This window comes from Pseudophryne corroboree, chromosome 3, assembly GCF_028390025.1.
Source record: "Pseudophryne corroboree isolate aPseCor3 chromosome 3, aPseCor3.hap2, whole genome shotgun sequence".
Classification (NCBI taxonomy): Eukaryota; Metazoa; Chordata; class Amphibia; order Anura; family Myobatrachidae; genus Pseudophryne; species Pseudophryne corroboree.
Genome location: NC_086446.1, coordinates 402,980,804 through 402,996,803, shown reverse-complemented (window position 1 = coordinate 402,996,803; position 16,000 = coordinate 402,980,804). Strand labels below are relative to the sequence as shown.

General features: G+C 43.6%; 1 protein-coding gene across 4 annotated transcripts in view; it reads right to left on the bottom strand.

Annotated features, from left to right (window-relative positions):
* MTCL2 (microtubule crosslinking factor 2) overlaps positions 1–16,000 on the bottom strand; it is a 146,220-nt gene that overhangs the window by 42,858 nt on the left and 87,362 nt on the right. For 2 of the 4 annotated variants that reach the window (XM_063960135.1, XM_063960133.1), the window contains exon 6: positions 9,516–9,647. The exons of 1 other annotated variant lie outside the window; for it this stretch is intronic. In XM_063960135.1, coding sequence (XP_063816205.1) covers positions 9,516–9,647 — 132 coding nt within the window. The remainder of the gene's footprint in view (positions 1–9,515; positions 9,648–16,000) is intronic. One more of the 4 variants, XM_063960134.1, reaches the window with a different exon arrangement.

Genomic DNA, 16,000 nt, shown 5'->3' with positions numbered 1-16,000 from the left:
CCGCAAGCTGGTACTTGGAGAACCACAAGTACCAGCATGCGGCGGAAAAACGGGCCCGCTGGTACCTGTAGTACTACTACTAAAAAAATACCCCAATAAAGACATCACACACACACACACCTTGAAAGTATAACTTTAATACATACATGCACACCAACATACATACATACTTACCTATGTTCCCACGCAGGTCGGTCCTCTTCTCCAGTAGAATCCATGGTGTACCTGTAGAAAAAATTATACTCACATAATCCATGGTTGAAGGCTCCTCTGCTTGTAATCCTTTTGTAATCCACGTACTTGAAAAAATAAAAAAACGGATACCCGACCACGAACTGAAAGGGGACCCATGTTTTCACATAGGACCCCTTTCCCCGAATGCCAGAAACCCACTCTGACTGATGTCTAAGTGGGTTTCTTCAGCCAATCAGGGAGCGCCACGTTGTGGCACCCTCCTGATCGGCTGTGTGCTCCTGTACTGTCTGACAGGCGGCACACGGCCTATGCGCTACATTGTAACCAATGGTGGGAACTTTCAGGTCAGCGGTTGACCGAAAGTGACCTCACCGCTGACCTGAAAGTTCCCACCATTGGTTACAATGTAGCGCATAGGCTTGCGGGGGAGGCTTGCTGGGCCTTGTAGTACTGCTACTAAAAACAATATCAAACACTTTTCACAAAGGCTATCAGCCCCCCATCCGCAGCCCATTGGATGGGGGGGGGACAGCCTCGGGCTTCACCCCTGGCCCTTGGGCGGCTGGGGGGGGGGGGGGGGGGTACCCCTTGATTGAAGGGGTCCCCACTCCCCCAGGGTACCCCGGCCAGGGGTGACTAGTTGGATATTTGATGCCACGGCCGCAAGGCACTGTATAAAAGTGACCCCCGGCTGTGGCATTATCTGTCCAGCTAGTGGAGCCTGGTGCTGGTTTCAAAAATACGGGGGACCCCTATGCTTTTTGTCCCCCGTATTTTTGGAACCAGGACCAGGCGCAGAGCCCGGTGCTGGTTGCTTAAACATAATTTTGCAACCAGGGCCGGCTCAAAGAGCCCGAGGCTGGTTTGGCTTAGGAGGGGGGACCCCACGCAATTTTTTTTAAAAGTTTAAACATATTTTTTTTTTTTTTTTTTTTTACAAGGTGCACAATGAAGCCCTGCACGGATCTCTCAGATCCGGCCGAGATTCATTGTATTAAAGTCGGTAGTTTTACAAGTCACTCACGTAAAACACTGCCTAAAAAAACGAATGACATCGACATCGGAAAACCCGAAAATGCAGAATACGGCAGCTTAGTAAATTAGTCGTAATCAATTCAAAAAGTTGCATATTTACACTTTCGATGTCATTCGTGATTGAACTTTGACCTCAAACGGGAAAATACGATTCTTAGTAAATTTACCCCTCTGTGTCATCCAGCATTCCTGCCATTGCCTGACGCGGACATTATTCACCAGTTCAGTCACTGATAAAATCAACCATTAACATACTATGGACAACAGAATGGGGTTAAAAACATAACAAGGTCAAATCTTTCCTATGCTACAATATAATATACAATACAAGCATAAGTGTCGGATTGGGGGGGGGGGGGGTTAGGGTTATTTGAGAGGCACCAGTCAATGTACTGGGTCGTAGGGTGCCATCTTGTGTTACCATGGGCTGTGTTAGGATGGATATAATCACCTTTTCGGTTGCTCCACCTCCTCCTTCCCCACAGTCCTCCGCCCACCTCTAGGGCCCTCCTCTTCCCTGCTTCCAGCTTCATCCCCTACAGTGTGTGGCTATTTACTGTGGGCTGGCTCCTCCTCTGAGCCCAGCCCTGCGATCTTCTCACTTACCACTTCATATGTTCCTCCCCTCTTCTCCCTCAGCTCCTCTTCATCCTTTCAGCCCCCCCCCCCCCCCCTTTCCCCCTTAGATAGAGATTCCTATATAAACATAGATTTCTATTTCTGTCAAGTAGTTGTCCTGCTGACCATGAGGGGGTAAAATTCAGCAATTTAGGTTAGCCAAAGTGAAATAAACTTCTCGCCATCCTCCACCCCCGACCTAAAAATGAAGTGGTGCCCCTAGATGCAAGCGCAGAATACACCACATACAATGTTATGCACAGCTTTTGTCCTGCAAACGTAAATGTTAGTCTGATCATATTCACCTTTCTGCACCATAAGGTTACTTTTCTCCCAATATAAACTTAGCTACAGGTACTAGTATCCATTATTGTATACTCCACATTCAGAGAGCAGTTTAACACAATATATTTAAAATACTGCCTTTCGAATATGCAATCTATAGACTACAGAATACGGTTGGAATTCTTTCACGCGGTGGAAATGTACTGAGCCTTGAAGAGTAATAAAATGGAGGGAGATAAAGTACCAGCCAATCAGATATTAACTGCCATTTTACAGGCTATGTTTGAAAAATGATAAGAGCTGATTGGTTGGTATTTTATCTCTTTTCCACTTTATCACTCTCCATAGATATGTGATCTTTCTTGATACAATATCTTAAATTTTTAGGAGCTGAAACATACTTGCTATGTACATGGGCTTGTTTTCAGAAGATCCTAAGTAATGACTTTATGGTTGTATGTATTTGACAATGAAAGAGTTAAGCAGGGGCTTTGCCGATTAATTCAATTTTCCATCCAGAGATGTGGATAGTAACAAGGTTGCTAAGCAACCAGAAGGAAGAGCTGCTAGGCTTTGCAGTCTGATGCAGCCAATACTGTTACGTTGTGTGTTTCACTGTTGCCGAGCAGATAAAGGTGTGTATGTTTTGAACCATGGGTGCTCTGTTAAATCTGGATTGATGCAGGCTACTAATCTGTGGCTGGGGTTTCAATGGGAGTTTACCAAGTGAAACAGAGGATAACAATCCTGATGTTTTCCAGAGCCTTGTAACTCTTTCAACATAAAAACTAAACATCTTACTTTATGTGAAAGGGGACACAAATCTGCTACTGTGGTTTGCTCTAGATGTCCACATCAGGTATATTTCAGTGCAAATTGCAAATAAGTAGTAATCCATACTAATAAATACATCAAATATTAGCCTTAGTCAGTTTTTTGGACAGTACACTCATGAAAGCAAGTGATTATGGATTGGTCGCATCTCCTTGCATGCACACTGGGACAATTTTTGTGAGTATGTGATCCATACTGAATAAGGCCCACAGTCCTCTCTTGGTACACCTCCCATCTCTCCAATCAGTCCTTCTCCATTCCATTTCCCCCCTCCCTACACACATGCCTCTACCGGGATACGGTCGTTAGGTCGAAAGTCATTAGGTCGACCACTGAAGGTATTTTTTCATACTTAACGATCCACGTGGACTACGAGTGGAACAGTAACCTGGCGAGCGAAGCGAGCCATGCGAGGGGACACAGTGCACTAATTGGGGTTCCCCGTCACTTTACGAAAGAAAACCGCCCAAAAAAGTCCAAAAACCCATGTTAACCTTTTGACCTGTCGACCTAGTACATGTCAACATATTGTCCCTGTCGACCTAATGCATTTCAACCTTCCATGGTTGACCTAATGACTGTCGACCTAAGTTGTGTCTACCCAACGACTCATACCCCCTCTACCTGTAGGGTCCTGCAATGCTCTGTCCTTAGCCTCCTCTACATTGATCAATCTATACTTTCCAAACTGGTGAACTTATCAGTTATTTCAGTATACCACCCATCTTTAGGATGATAAAAAAAAATATATGTCTGCCCTGTTTTGTATCATTGCTCTGTGTGGTGCTGCAGAATTATGACACCCTACAAATAAATGCTAATAATATATTAATATGTTTGCATAATTGAAGTATTTACACAGAAATATAATCTGAGTTCTGTAAAGTCTATTTTCCGTACTCATCTACCTCTAAAATAAATATTACAGGAGGACAGTTCACCACTCTACGTTTGTGTATATATTGTTTTTCTGAATTGCCGTTGAACACTCATAAACCTGTGTTTATTAATGTATTTTAGGCACAGAAAATTTGAATTTCTTGTGGTCTGTCCTAGTTTATGCACGTACTAACTTGCAGCTACTTGCCTGATGTCATGACTGCACTGTGGCTGTACACATTTTAATTGTGCCTGAAGCTGCATTCAGATGTCTATACACACCTTTACGTTTGCTAGAAGCTGCATTCTAGTCTGCAAACATGCTTAAACTTGCCCTATTGCTGTATTCAGGTGCCTATACATGCTCTAGCTTGCTCACTAGCTGTATTCAGGCGTCTACACTTGCTTAAACTTGCCCTATATTGCTGTATTCAGGTGCCTATACATGCTCTAGCTTGCTCACTAGCTGTATTCAGGCGTCTACACTTGCTTAAACTTGCCCTATTGCTGTATTCAGGTGTCTACACTTGCTTAAACTTGCCCTATTGCAGCATTCAGGTGCCTATACATGCTTAAACTTGCCCTATTGCAGCATTCTGGTGCCTATACATGCTTAAACTTGCCCTATTGCTGCATTCAGGTGTCCATACATGCTTAAACTTGCCCTATTGCAGCATTCAGGTGTCTATACATGCTTAAACTTGCCCTATTGCTGTATTCAGGTACCTATACATGCTTACACTTGCTCTATTGCTGTATTCAGGTGTCTACACTTGCTTAAACTTGCCCAATTGCTGTTTTCAGGTGTCTACACTTGCTTAAGCTTGCCCGACACTGTATTCATGATTCCATACATGTTTAAGCTTGCCCGACTTTGCATTCAGGTGTCTAAACATGTTTAAGTTTGGCCAAAGCTGGATTCAGGTGTCCATACATGTTTAAGCTTGCCCATCTCAGTCTATCAGGTATCCAACTGTCGCAGTTCATATATCTATATTATATATACACTGCTCAAAAAAATAAAGGGAACACTTAAATAACACATCCTAGATCTGAATGAATGAAATATTCTTATTAAATACTTTGTTCTTTACATAGTTGAATGTGCTGACAACAAAATCACACAAAAATTTCAATGGAAATCAAATTTATTAACCCATGGAGGTCTGGATTTGGAGTCGCCCTCAAAATTAAAGTGGAAAAACACACTACAGGCTGATCCAACTTTGATGTTATGTCCTTAAAACAAGTCAAAATGAGGCTCAGTAGTGTGTGTGGCCTCCACGTGCCTGTATGACCTCCCTACAACCAACACAAGTGGCTCAGGTAGTGCAACTCATCCAGGATGGCACATCAATGCGAGCTGTGGCAAGAAGGTTTGCTGTGTCTGTCAGCGTAGTGTCCAGAGCATGGAGGCGCTACCAGTAGACAGGACAGTACATCAGGAGACGTGGAGGAGGCCGTAGGAGGGCAACAATTTACATAGCAAAGAGTCATAACTCCCAACATGACCCTCTCCGGGAGGGACAGAATGCTCTGCTCCTGGACTTCCCTCTTAATTTATGATTACCATCACCTGTGGTGAAACACCTTTCTTATCCAGAAACCTGTTCAACACAGGTGCCAGCAATCATACATTAAGAGAAAAGTCCAGAAGCAGAGCATTGTGTCCCTTCTGGAGAGGGTCATGTTGGGAGGTATGAAGAGTTACTATATCGATAACTTACCTGCCCACGATTAGAACAGCTTTCCATATTCTATATTCTACCCATCCATAATACCACTCTCTTTTGCCAGCAGGTATAAGCTCTGCAAAAAAGGTGGATGAAAACGTATTTTCCCCATTATGCGTCCCCCACACTATAAAATACGGAGGTGACACAAAGGCACATTTTCCTTTGTAATTTAAGCTGGCTGTATAAAGAGAGAGCACTGTACCTGGAAAGGTATGGCAACATTTGTCACAATGTAAAGGGAGAGATCTGGCCCATGTCGCTTTAGTTGCACCTATTACTAGTGGCAATATGCTTATAAAATGATAATGTGCATACACAGTATACGTACAGCTCAGCCTTTATATAGCCAGGGACATGTAAACACTGGCAATGGTATCTAGGGCCAAATTCAGACCTGATCGCTGTTGTACAAAATCGCACAGCGGGCAATTATCGAATGACTGCACATGCGTATGCACCGCAATACACAGGGGGCGCGCACCCAAGCAGCAACAGAATGGTGCGAAAATTTCTATCGCTAGGCGTACGCAAGGTGATTGTCAGGAAGAGGCCGTTTGTGGGTGGTAACTGGACGTTTTCTGGGAGTGTCAGAAAAACGCAGGCGTTCCCAAGCGTTTTCAGGGAGGGTGTATGACGTCAGCTCCGGACCCGATCAGCCTGTTTGTATCACGCTGTAGGAGTAAGTCCTAGGCTACGCACACACTGCAAAAATCATTAGATGGTGAGTGAGTTGCGAATGGATTTGCAGATGTCCGCTGTCTGGCAAAGTTTTTGCATGGCGTACACATGCATTCGCACACTTGCACAGGGCGGGTTTTCACTATCTATGGCCGGCGACTATCTGATCACAGACCTCTGCAAATCTGCAGAGGAGCGATCAGGTCTGAATTAGGCCCCTAGTCTTCATGCTAGGCTATTTTAGCAGGGTGCAGCATCCTGACGGATTTTTAAACGGCAAAATGCACCCTGCCCTTGTAGTGCTAAAGTAGCCTGCCGTGGACAGCAGTGTCCTGCAGGTGGGAAAAGTTGCTGCACAGCATCAATTCACAGTGAGAAGTCCAGTAAGAGTGGCGCCAATGGAGCTGCACCACCCTCCTTGGCCGTCACGCGCATCCACGCCTTCCCATACCGCATTCTAGTAGGAACACAAGGCATCAGAACTTGTCCCCCTGCAAATTCGGCGGTACCGCGATTGTGATATATAGCTGCACTTACTCGCACACCCTAGGGGGTTCATACAATTATCTGCGATTTACTTCAATTATCTGCATCCACAATTCTGGGGTGAGATAGGGCCGCAAGTTCCAATGCGGTCGCTGGCATTTACACGCCGTTGCAAGGGCAACTCATCCCCCTTGCATGCGGAGGTGAGATTATTAGTTTGAACGCGCATAACCAGTGTTCATGTGCGGTCTGAAAGGTGCAAAGGTCGAAATACCGGGTCAAGTGACTAGGTATTTTATCCCTGGTTGTGAGAAGGGTTGAACACATGTTCAACCCGGCTCACTGTGTGGTGTGAACGCGAGTCGGATCGATGAGACTCGTTTCCCGTTCACTTTCTGTGTACGGGCGGTGCTTGGGGATCATGTGATCTTCAAGCGCCACCCTCGCAGCATCACCAACCCAGCAATATGCCGGGTTGCAGTCAGCGGTAGCGCGGCACCAGAGGCGGGTTGCACACTGGGAGCTCCCGTGTCAGGCTCCCGTGTGCGACCCGCCTCAGGCGGTCTGAAAGGGGTATCAGTCATTCATGTACTCTTTAACCCCTTCATGACTGAATGGATGTGTTTCCCTTACTGAAGGCTATACCAATTTTCACATTTTTGTAATGTTCTTTGCAGAATAAAAATAGAGTTTTAATTCACTAAAGTCAATTTGATACTATTTTCATGACTGACAATGAAATACCAATTGTTTTTAGGAAAAAAAAACATTTAACATAAGAAAAATATATCTTCATTATTATTCCCTAATTGACTTTTATAAAAAATGTATTACCCTAGGTCCAGATTTCAAAGGGTATCCATGCCTGAGCACAGATGTGTAAATCAAACTGAGTGAAGCATAACTTCAGTCACCTGTACCTAAGCATTGATATCCTTAAAACCTGGACTGTTAGGGTGCCTTGAGGACAGCGTTTGGGAACCTCTGCCTTACATATTTAACCCAAAATGAAATCAGTCAAGGAGTAATTCAGAGTTGATCGCAGCAAATTTGTTAGCAGTTGGGCAAAACCATGTGCACTGCAGGGGGGGCAGATATAACATTTGCAGAGAGTTAGATTTGGTGGGTTATATTGTTTCTGTGCAGGGTAAATACTGGCTGCTTTATTTTTACACTGCAATTTAGATTTCAGTTTGAACACACCCCACCCAAATCTAAAGGGGGGTACTCACGGAGCGATCGCTGCTTAAAATCTAAGCAATCTGACTAGATTGCTTAGATTTTAAGCCTGATCGCTCCGTGTGTATCCCCGACAGCGACGCGCAACCCCGCGCATCGCTATCGCTGGTGCTAGATTGGCTTGGGTGAAATGAGCGCTCCCCCTGCACGCTCAGCACACATCGCGCTGTGCTGAGTGGCGGGAGAGATGTGTGCTGAGCGGTTCGCTCAGCACACATCTCTCCCGCATCGGCCAGTGAGTACTAGCCTTTACTCTCTCTGCACATGTTTTATCTGCCCCCCCGCACTGCACATGGTTTTGTCCAACTGCTAACAAATTTGCTGCTGCAATCAACTCTGAATTAACCCCTTAGTTATCTGTGATAGGATGCCACATGTGTAATCTTCATAACACCTGAGATCATGATAAATTGCAGGAATAAACATATGCAATATAGTTTAAATGTATTTTTACCCTCCTTCTTTGTGGCTACTGCATGTGGCTAAACTGTGCACACATCACACATTATGGGGCAGATGTATTAACCTGGAGAGGAAGTGATAAACCAGTGATAAGTGCAAGGTGATAAACACACCAGCCAATCAGCTCCAATATTAACAGTTAGGAGCTGATTGGCTGGTGCATTTATCACCTTGTATTAATCACTTGTTTATCACTTTCTTATGCTGTCTCCAGGATAATATATCTGCCCCAGAGTGTGGAATGAAGCCTGATTTAGAGTAGCACTCAGATGCGGCCGAATCCGCATACCTCCCAACATGACCCTCTCCAGGTGGGACAGAATGCTCTGCTCCTGGACTTCCCTCTTAATCTATGATTGCATCACCTGTGCTGAAACACCTTTCTTATCCATTAACATGTTCCAAACAGGTGCCGGCAATCATGAAAGTCCAGAAGCAGTGCATTGTGTCCCTCCTGGAGAGGGTCATATTGGGAGGTATGCATCTTTATGCTAATGCCGCGCCCAATCTTGTGAATAGGGAGACGCCCCCTTGCAGTGGTGCAAATCTGCCATGGAAATGTACTCCAGCCCTATGAGTATGGAGTAGTGTGCGAGAGGTTGTACCTAGCCACCCCCGTTACATCCCAAGAAAGCCCATTAATAGCCACACTCCCTGTATCCAAATCCATTCTGCGCCCATGTGCAGTAACCATCGGGATAAAATAAACCTACGACTCAGAATCAGGCCCTAAGTGATACCACGGATGTCAAACACTTCCACAGCTGTAACACAGCACACAAGACAGTTTTGTATTATGTACAGCACTATGGGCTGGATGTGATGCAGCGCGAGACAGACAGAGTTCGGAGATTCTTTAAAGTGGCAATCATTTACAAGGCAAATCCAGGTTTTGCCTTGTAAACGATTGCCGCTTAAAAACAACGTACGAGTTCGGACGGAATCTCGGAGCTCCGGCCGTCTCGCCCTGCATTACACATCCAGACCCATGTATGAATAATTAGACAGTAAAACAAGTTACGTCATTGGTCTCTTCAACATACAGTATTAAATACAGCAGGAACCTACCTCTGCGACATAGGACTCATTGTCTTCTGGTTGATAGGTTTTATAGCCTTTTGTCTGGTCAATATTGTGATCAATTTCAGTCTTCTCCCAACAAGACACCTCCTTCTCTCGACAGCTCCTACACTCAGTCTGCTGCATGCATGGGCAAGTTAATGAAGAACAGAACAAGAAAGGCCAAAAGGGAAGGAGTAAAAAGGGACATAAATAAAAGAAAAAAACAAAAACAGAAAATACATAATATGAAATAAAAGGGCCTCAAACAGTAAATAAAATAAATGGAAAAAAGGGAAACAAAATTACATCATGAAAAAAAGGAGGAACAGAAAGAAGAGTTTGGCGACAGAGGAGAAAGACAAGGTGGAGAGGAAAAGAAAACACGCAATGAGTAGACACGTGGGCTGAGGGTTTGTTAGGGAAAAAGACAGGAAGAGAAAAAGAAGGGAAGAAGATGTGCAAACACCGGTTATGGTGCCCATGCAGTGAACAAGGGAGCGAGGTTCGGGGAGCAGGAGGTAGAGGAAGATTAGCTTGGAAGTCTAGCATCATGCAGAAGAATAGAACTCTGGGGAAATCGAGCGTGCCATCTAACATCCCCTCACACTCTCATTTTAACGCCATGGACTTGTAAAACATTAATTCCAATAGGCTGCAATATGTGATTCAGTATAAGTGTATACTATTGGTAGTCTTTAATAATATCCACAACACTACAAATTTTAAAAGCAATTCTGATTCAACATTTTAGGCACCTATTATGTAACCTGTTATATAGAAGCTTAGTAAATCTTAATTTAAAGGATGCAAAGGAGCTAAGAAAAATGTAAAACACATGCTGAAAAAAAAAAAAAGACCTAATAAATAAGTTAGCTGCATGAGGAGCCTAAATATCGCATTTCTCATGATGTAAAAGGATAGGCTGCATTGTCATGCTGTCTACATGGTATGTATGAAATGGATAAACTTTGTATGTTTGGGTCCTCATAAGGGAAAGTATACTGAAATATACCAGACTAGAACCCAAACAACAGCTTGGATTGCTTAAGCACAAGTGATTAGTGAGGGACTGTGATCTGAGCAGAGGCATGCTATTGCATAATGGGAACATGCTCTATATTGCATCCAACAAACTCAATATGGCAAGAGAAGTTTTCAGTATGTTTTTGCTAAATGATAAGTAAAAACAACCAAACAGGCAGGGGTAAAGCTTCAATAGAGCCAGAGAGATTGTACAATCTGGTGTCGTAATACAGGCCAAGGTTTGAAGACAGCCTATTGAGTAAAATATAGACCATTTGTGGTGTGTTGCAATAAAAGGCAGAAGTGACTAGAAAGATAGTGTAACTAAAATGTACATTCAACGTATGGGTCCAGGTGGCAAGAGGAATTCATATACATCTGTGTTGTAAAAATATATGGAAAAGGTGTGTTACAGAAATGGCCCAACAAATCATTATTTTCTAAAACAAACAATAGCTTCAGTACTTAAACCTGATTCAGTGTAAGGGAAGGGGGGGGGGGGGGCTATTCAATTAGCCTCCAAAAACCTCAGTGTGTATATTGTGTGTATATTGTATATATCTATCTATCTAAGGAATGTCAACTACTATTTGGAGAAATGAGGCTTCATGGTTCAAAAATGTCAATACAAAGCCTTACATGGAGAAAAAGGGCACGGAGATAAAATACCAGTCAATCAGCTCCTAACTGTCATTTTTCAAACCCAGCTTGTGACATGGTAGTTAGGAGCCGATTAGCTGGTACTTTATCTCCATCCACTTTATCTGTGTTCAAGGCTTAGTAAATAGACCCCTTAGTCACCCCGTGAGCCAATCCAGAAATATGTGCCTGTAAAACTTACATGTACATCATTGTATAAAAATTGTATTGATTAGATAAAAGTAAAAAAAACAATTCTAAGCCTTCGCTCACCCCAAAGTGCCACTTCATTGTACTATATATAATTCTAAGCATATGTTACTAGTTTGTATGCTGCACAATAATAGTATGCTGCCATGGTATGAGGAATGCTACTGAAGGAGGGTTTTAAAGAATCAGGAAACACTGAAAATGAATAACAGTTAAATATGCATAACAGCTACTAATCCTGTCCATAAATATCTATGCAAGAATGTAACGAGTTCATCAGAACAGAAGATATTTGTAGTAAACTTGTGATCATGGAGGGGTCTGGGGGACATTTTCAAATGTGACACCAGCTTCCTGTCAGCAAGCACATTTAATGACAGTGCACTGGGCCTCATTTAGCTGCTCATAGGTCTATAGTTTGGCTCATATATGAAGCTTAACCATAATATGTGAAAATGTGTTTTATATGTACTGATCCTTTAAAATGTCAACAATATTATAAGGATAGTGACAATCAAGGGTCAGGTCATGATGCAATATACAAATTTGTTTACTCACATCTACCAGTATGCATCACATACTGTATAACCACATTGCAATGACCAGTTGATTTTGGGCAATACCAAATAAAGCTTGTTGAATGGGGAATGGATAAAATAGAAAGCACAGAGGGGTACACACCTCACTGATAGCTAATCAGTACAAGCAGCACATTTATCCAGCTAATCTTTCATGTCTTGAAGAACAAAGAGCTGCAGCCAGAGTGTAATGCGTGTAATAATTAGAGCAGACGTCAGCCTGGGGGCATAGCGGGTCTGGCAGAATGGGCTGAGACACTATTATTGCAATACAAGGATTTTATAGCTGTAAACCAATTACACCTCAATCTTGTAGCCTCGATCTGGACAGTATAAAAACAGGCCACTAGATGCCTGGTCCCATAGCAGTATACCCAAGATTAGATTGTATATAGTACCTATTTACTGTCCAGGCCAGTTTTTAATTGTTTTCATTATCAATGATTAGCTAGTGGTATGCAGATGGCAGTACTTAACATTAAGAAGATGAAGATGCATACATCAAGAGTAAGAGATTACAATCATGATTAATGTGATGGCAGTGGGTCAGAAGGCAAAGACAGAGATAAAGTACAGATCTCTTCATTCAGAAAATATCAACATTACTTAGCCCTCATGTAATTTATGTAGGAGCTTTAAACGATTGCTTTTTCTGAATGACTGGGTATAGCTTTCATTTGGGATTTCCACAGTTTCCTTTATACTATACAGTATTCCTTTATGACTCCAGAGTGCCATTGGAGAAGTTAGGGGTGTCTCCAGGTAAGCTGGCTCTCAGATACTGTAGGAGCCATTATCATGTGGCCTTACACTGGGAATTTAGACCCAGACATATGTGTAATTATTTATGGGGTGGGTGTGGGGTGCGGTGGCCCCTGTGTCGGTATGGCTGGGCGGCTTCAGGTCGGCACACCCTAACACTTTATTAACACTCATGATTTTCCCTATCACTTTGTATATATTTTTGTATTATTTTAATCACACCACTTACATAGCACTTCTGTGCTTCTTATTAACCCTTATTAATTTTCACCTGTGTGCTGACCTGGGGTAGCCGACCTGTGCCGACGTGATGGGGTCCTGCACCCCGGACCCATACCTAGTATTGGGGACCCCCAGTGACGGAGAAGCCTTGTCGATCGGCCTGGGGGCTTAACCCTATATCTGCAGATATACGCAACTAAGATCTCCGTATTATCTGATTATTATGTAGTATTATTATTTTTCACTCAGTGTGCATTAGGGAACACAAATTGTTTTTTCTTCCACAGAATTACCCCTCCCTTTTAGCACCTGAGTGAAATTACAATCTGATTGAGCAGCTCACCATCATATGTCCTTTATACTAGTCCCTGAAGCCTCAGGCCTATGGGTCGTTGGGTCGACTTAATTTAGGTCGACAGCCATTAGGTCTACCACTGAAGGTCGACATAGCCATTAGGTCGACATGGGAATTAGGTCGACAGGTGAAAAGGTCGACATGAGTTTTTGGACTTTTTTGTGTGTAATTTTCTTTGTAAAGTGACGGGGACCCCCAAGTAGTGCACAGTGTCCGCTCGCCATGCTTCGGGCAAGGTGCTTCGCTCGGCACAGGTTACAGTTCCAATCATAGTCCATGTGGATCGTCATGTATGGAAAAATCCAAAAAATGAAAGAAAAAAAATGTGGAAAAACCCATGTTGACCTTTTGACCTGTCGATTTAATGACCATGTCGACCTAATGCATGTCAACCTTCAGTGGTCGACCTAATGACTGTCGACCTAAGCTGTGTCGACCTGACGACCGTATCCCAGCCTCATTGCTCTTTGTGTACTCCAAGTCTGCAGAGCATAAGATGGGGGCAAGACTGACTGATGGATCTCAGTTGGCAGTGGTTTATCTGATCAGCTGAATCTACCATTGGTGACAGAGGGTATGGTCTCTGAATGAACAAGCAACGGATGAAATCTCTCTACGTTTAGGGAACTGTAGAACACAAGCGGCAGAAGCAACACGGGTACAACTGGCAAGGGGACTGGAAGGAAGCTCACAGTTCAGCTAGATACACAGAGGAGTCGTTGATAACATTTTGTTGAATAACATATTTAGCAAAAAAAAAAAAAGGAGAGAACTCTAATAGGTCCTACACACTGGGCGATAATACTCAAAGATATGAACGATCTCATTCATTAATGAACGAGATACCGTTCATATCTTTGAGTGTGGAGGCACCAGCGATGAACGATGCGCGGCCCCGCGCTCATTCATCGCTGGTGCCCCGTCGCCTGTGCATGCAGGCCAATATATAGACGATCTCATCCATATTTGCCTGCACTTCTATAGAGCCGGATGACGAGGGGGAGTGAAGAAACTTCACTCCCCCCGTCACTGCCCCCCCCTCCGCCGGGTCGCCCATCGGCCGTATCCGCCGTCGGGCAGCTCGGCGGCGGATCGCTCAATGTGTGGGGCCCTTAAGGGGGACAAAGGCTAAAGAGTTCAGGAAGCTGAAGGAGAAGAGAGATTACAGACAAAGGGGGTTATTCAGAGTTGTTAGCAAACCATGTTGCAGTGCAGGTGGGGCAGATGTAACATGTGCAGAGAGATTTAGATTTGGGTGGGTTATATTGCTTTTGTGCATGGTAAATACTGGTTACTTTATTTTTACATTGCAATTAAGATTTAAGTTTGAACACGCCCCACCCAAATCAAACTCTCTCTGCACATATTACATCTGCCTCACCTTCAGTGCACATGGTTTTGCCCAATTGCTAACTATTTTGGTTTGTTAACAACTCTGAATAACCCTAAAAAGGGCATAATTAACTAAGGATTGCAATTGCAAAGCTGTTTGCAGCAGCTTTGCGATTACAATCCTTAGCAATGCAAATGCAGGAGGAGGTGCATCTCACCTCCTTCCTGCATTTGCGATACGATGTTCGTCTGCGACGGCAGCTGAGTTAGCCGGAGTCCTGCGAGGCCAAGAAAACTACGTCCGCGACGCAGACCTTGGCCACGCCACTCCCGGAAAACAGGGGGATGACGCCCCCATTTCTAGCAAAGTCGCCTACCCCTGTCCCTCCCTCCCTTTGAATACCTCTGCCTGTCAATCAGGTAGAAGCATTTGAATACCTGCGATGGCATACCAGTACCCATTCCGCACATACGCAGAACGGGTCCTGTGCATGTGCAGTTTCCCCACTATCGGGAAACTGCACAGAATAACTCTTATGCGTCCTTAGTGAATCACCACCCAAGATAGAGGCAGTGCAATGAAAACACCTGCCTGATAATGATTTGTATACACAGCATCACAGAGAACAAGTCCAATAGGACAAAAATATAACTGCAGCTAGAGACCAATGCATCAACCTAGTTTCATGACCTCAATGGCTTCACTACTTTCTGGTCTTGGTGACTCAGCAGAAGACAGAAGGCAATAAAACAAGGATGTGAATACATAATGTCTTAACATTATTTCTTATTTTCTCCATTTCAAGCTACTCCACCCCTCCACGCTTTAAAGAGTTCATGTACTGAAAAGCTTCAATACTTTATGGTACATATACAGTATAGCAAAGCTCTTGCCAGCTCTATAGATTTGCAGAAATCAGTTACAGAAATGGAAGCACTGAACCCTGTCTGATGCAGCCTATGCTGCTATGGTCGCAAAGCCACCTCAAATAACAGGCTTGCGGCAATGCAATTTAGGGCAGTGAAGTTTCTCAGGCAACAATATTGATATTTTGCCAACAGGGAGAGAGTGAAGAAGGATGTGCAAAATACTCAATGAACTGACATTTATTACTGAAAGTGCCCTCAACAGAAATGGCCCATCAGTGTATATCATGTTAATCAGCAGTTCTTCAATTTAAATTGTTTATCAATTAAGAGGACACATATCATGTCCACATCTTTTTGGCTAATCCCAGGTTTATAGTGGTGTTTTATGTGATGTATTGTGAAAATGACTCCCCAGTATCAATGAGAATGTTAGCCGGCACAGCTCAAATTCACTGTTTATTGCCCCCGGTCTCCCATCTAAAATTACGAGAGATTGGGGG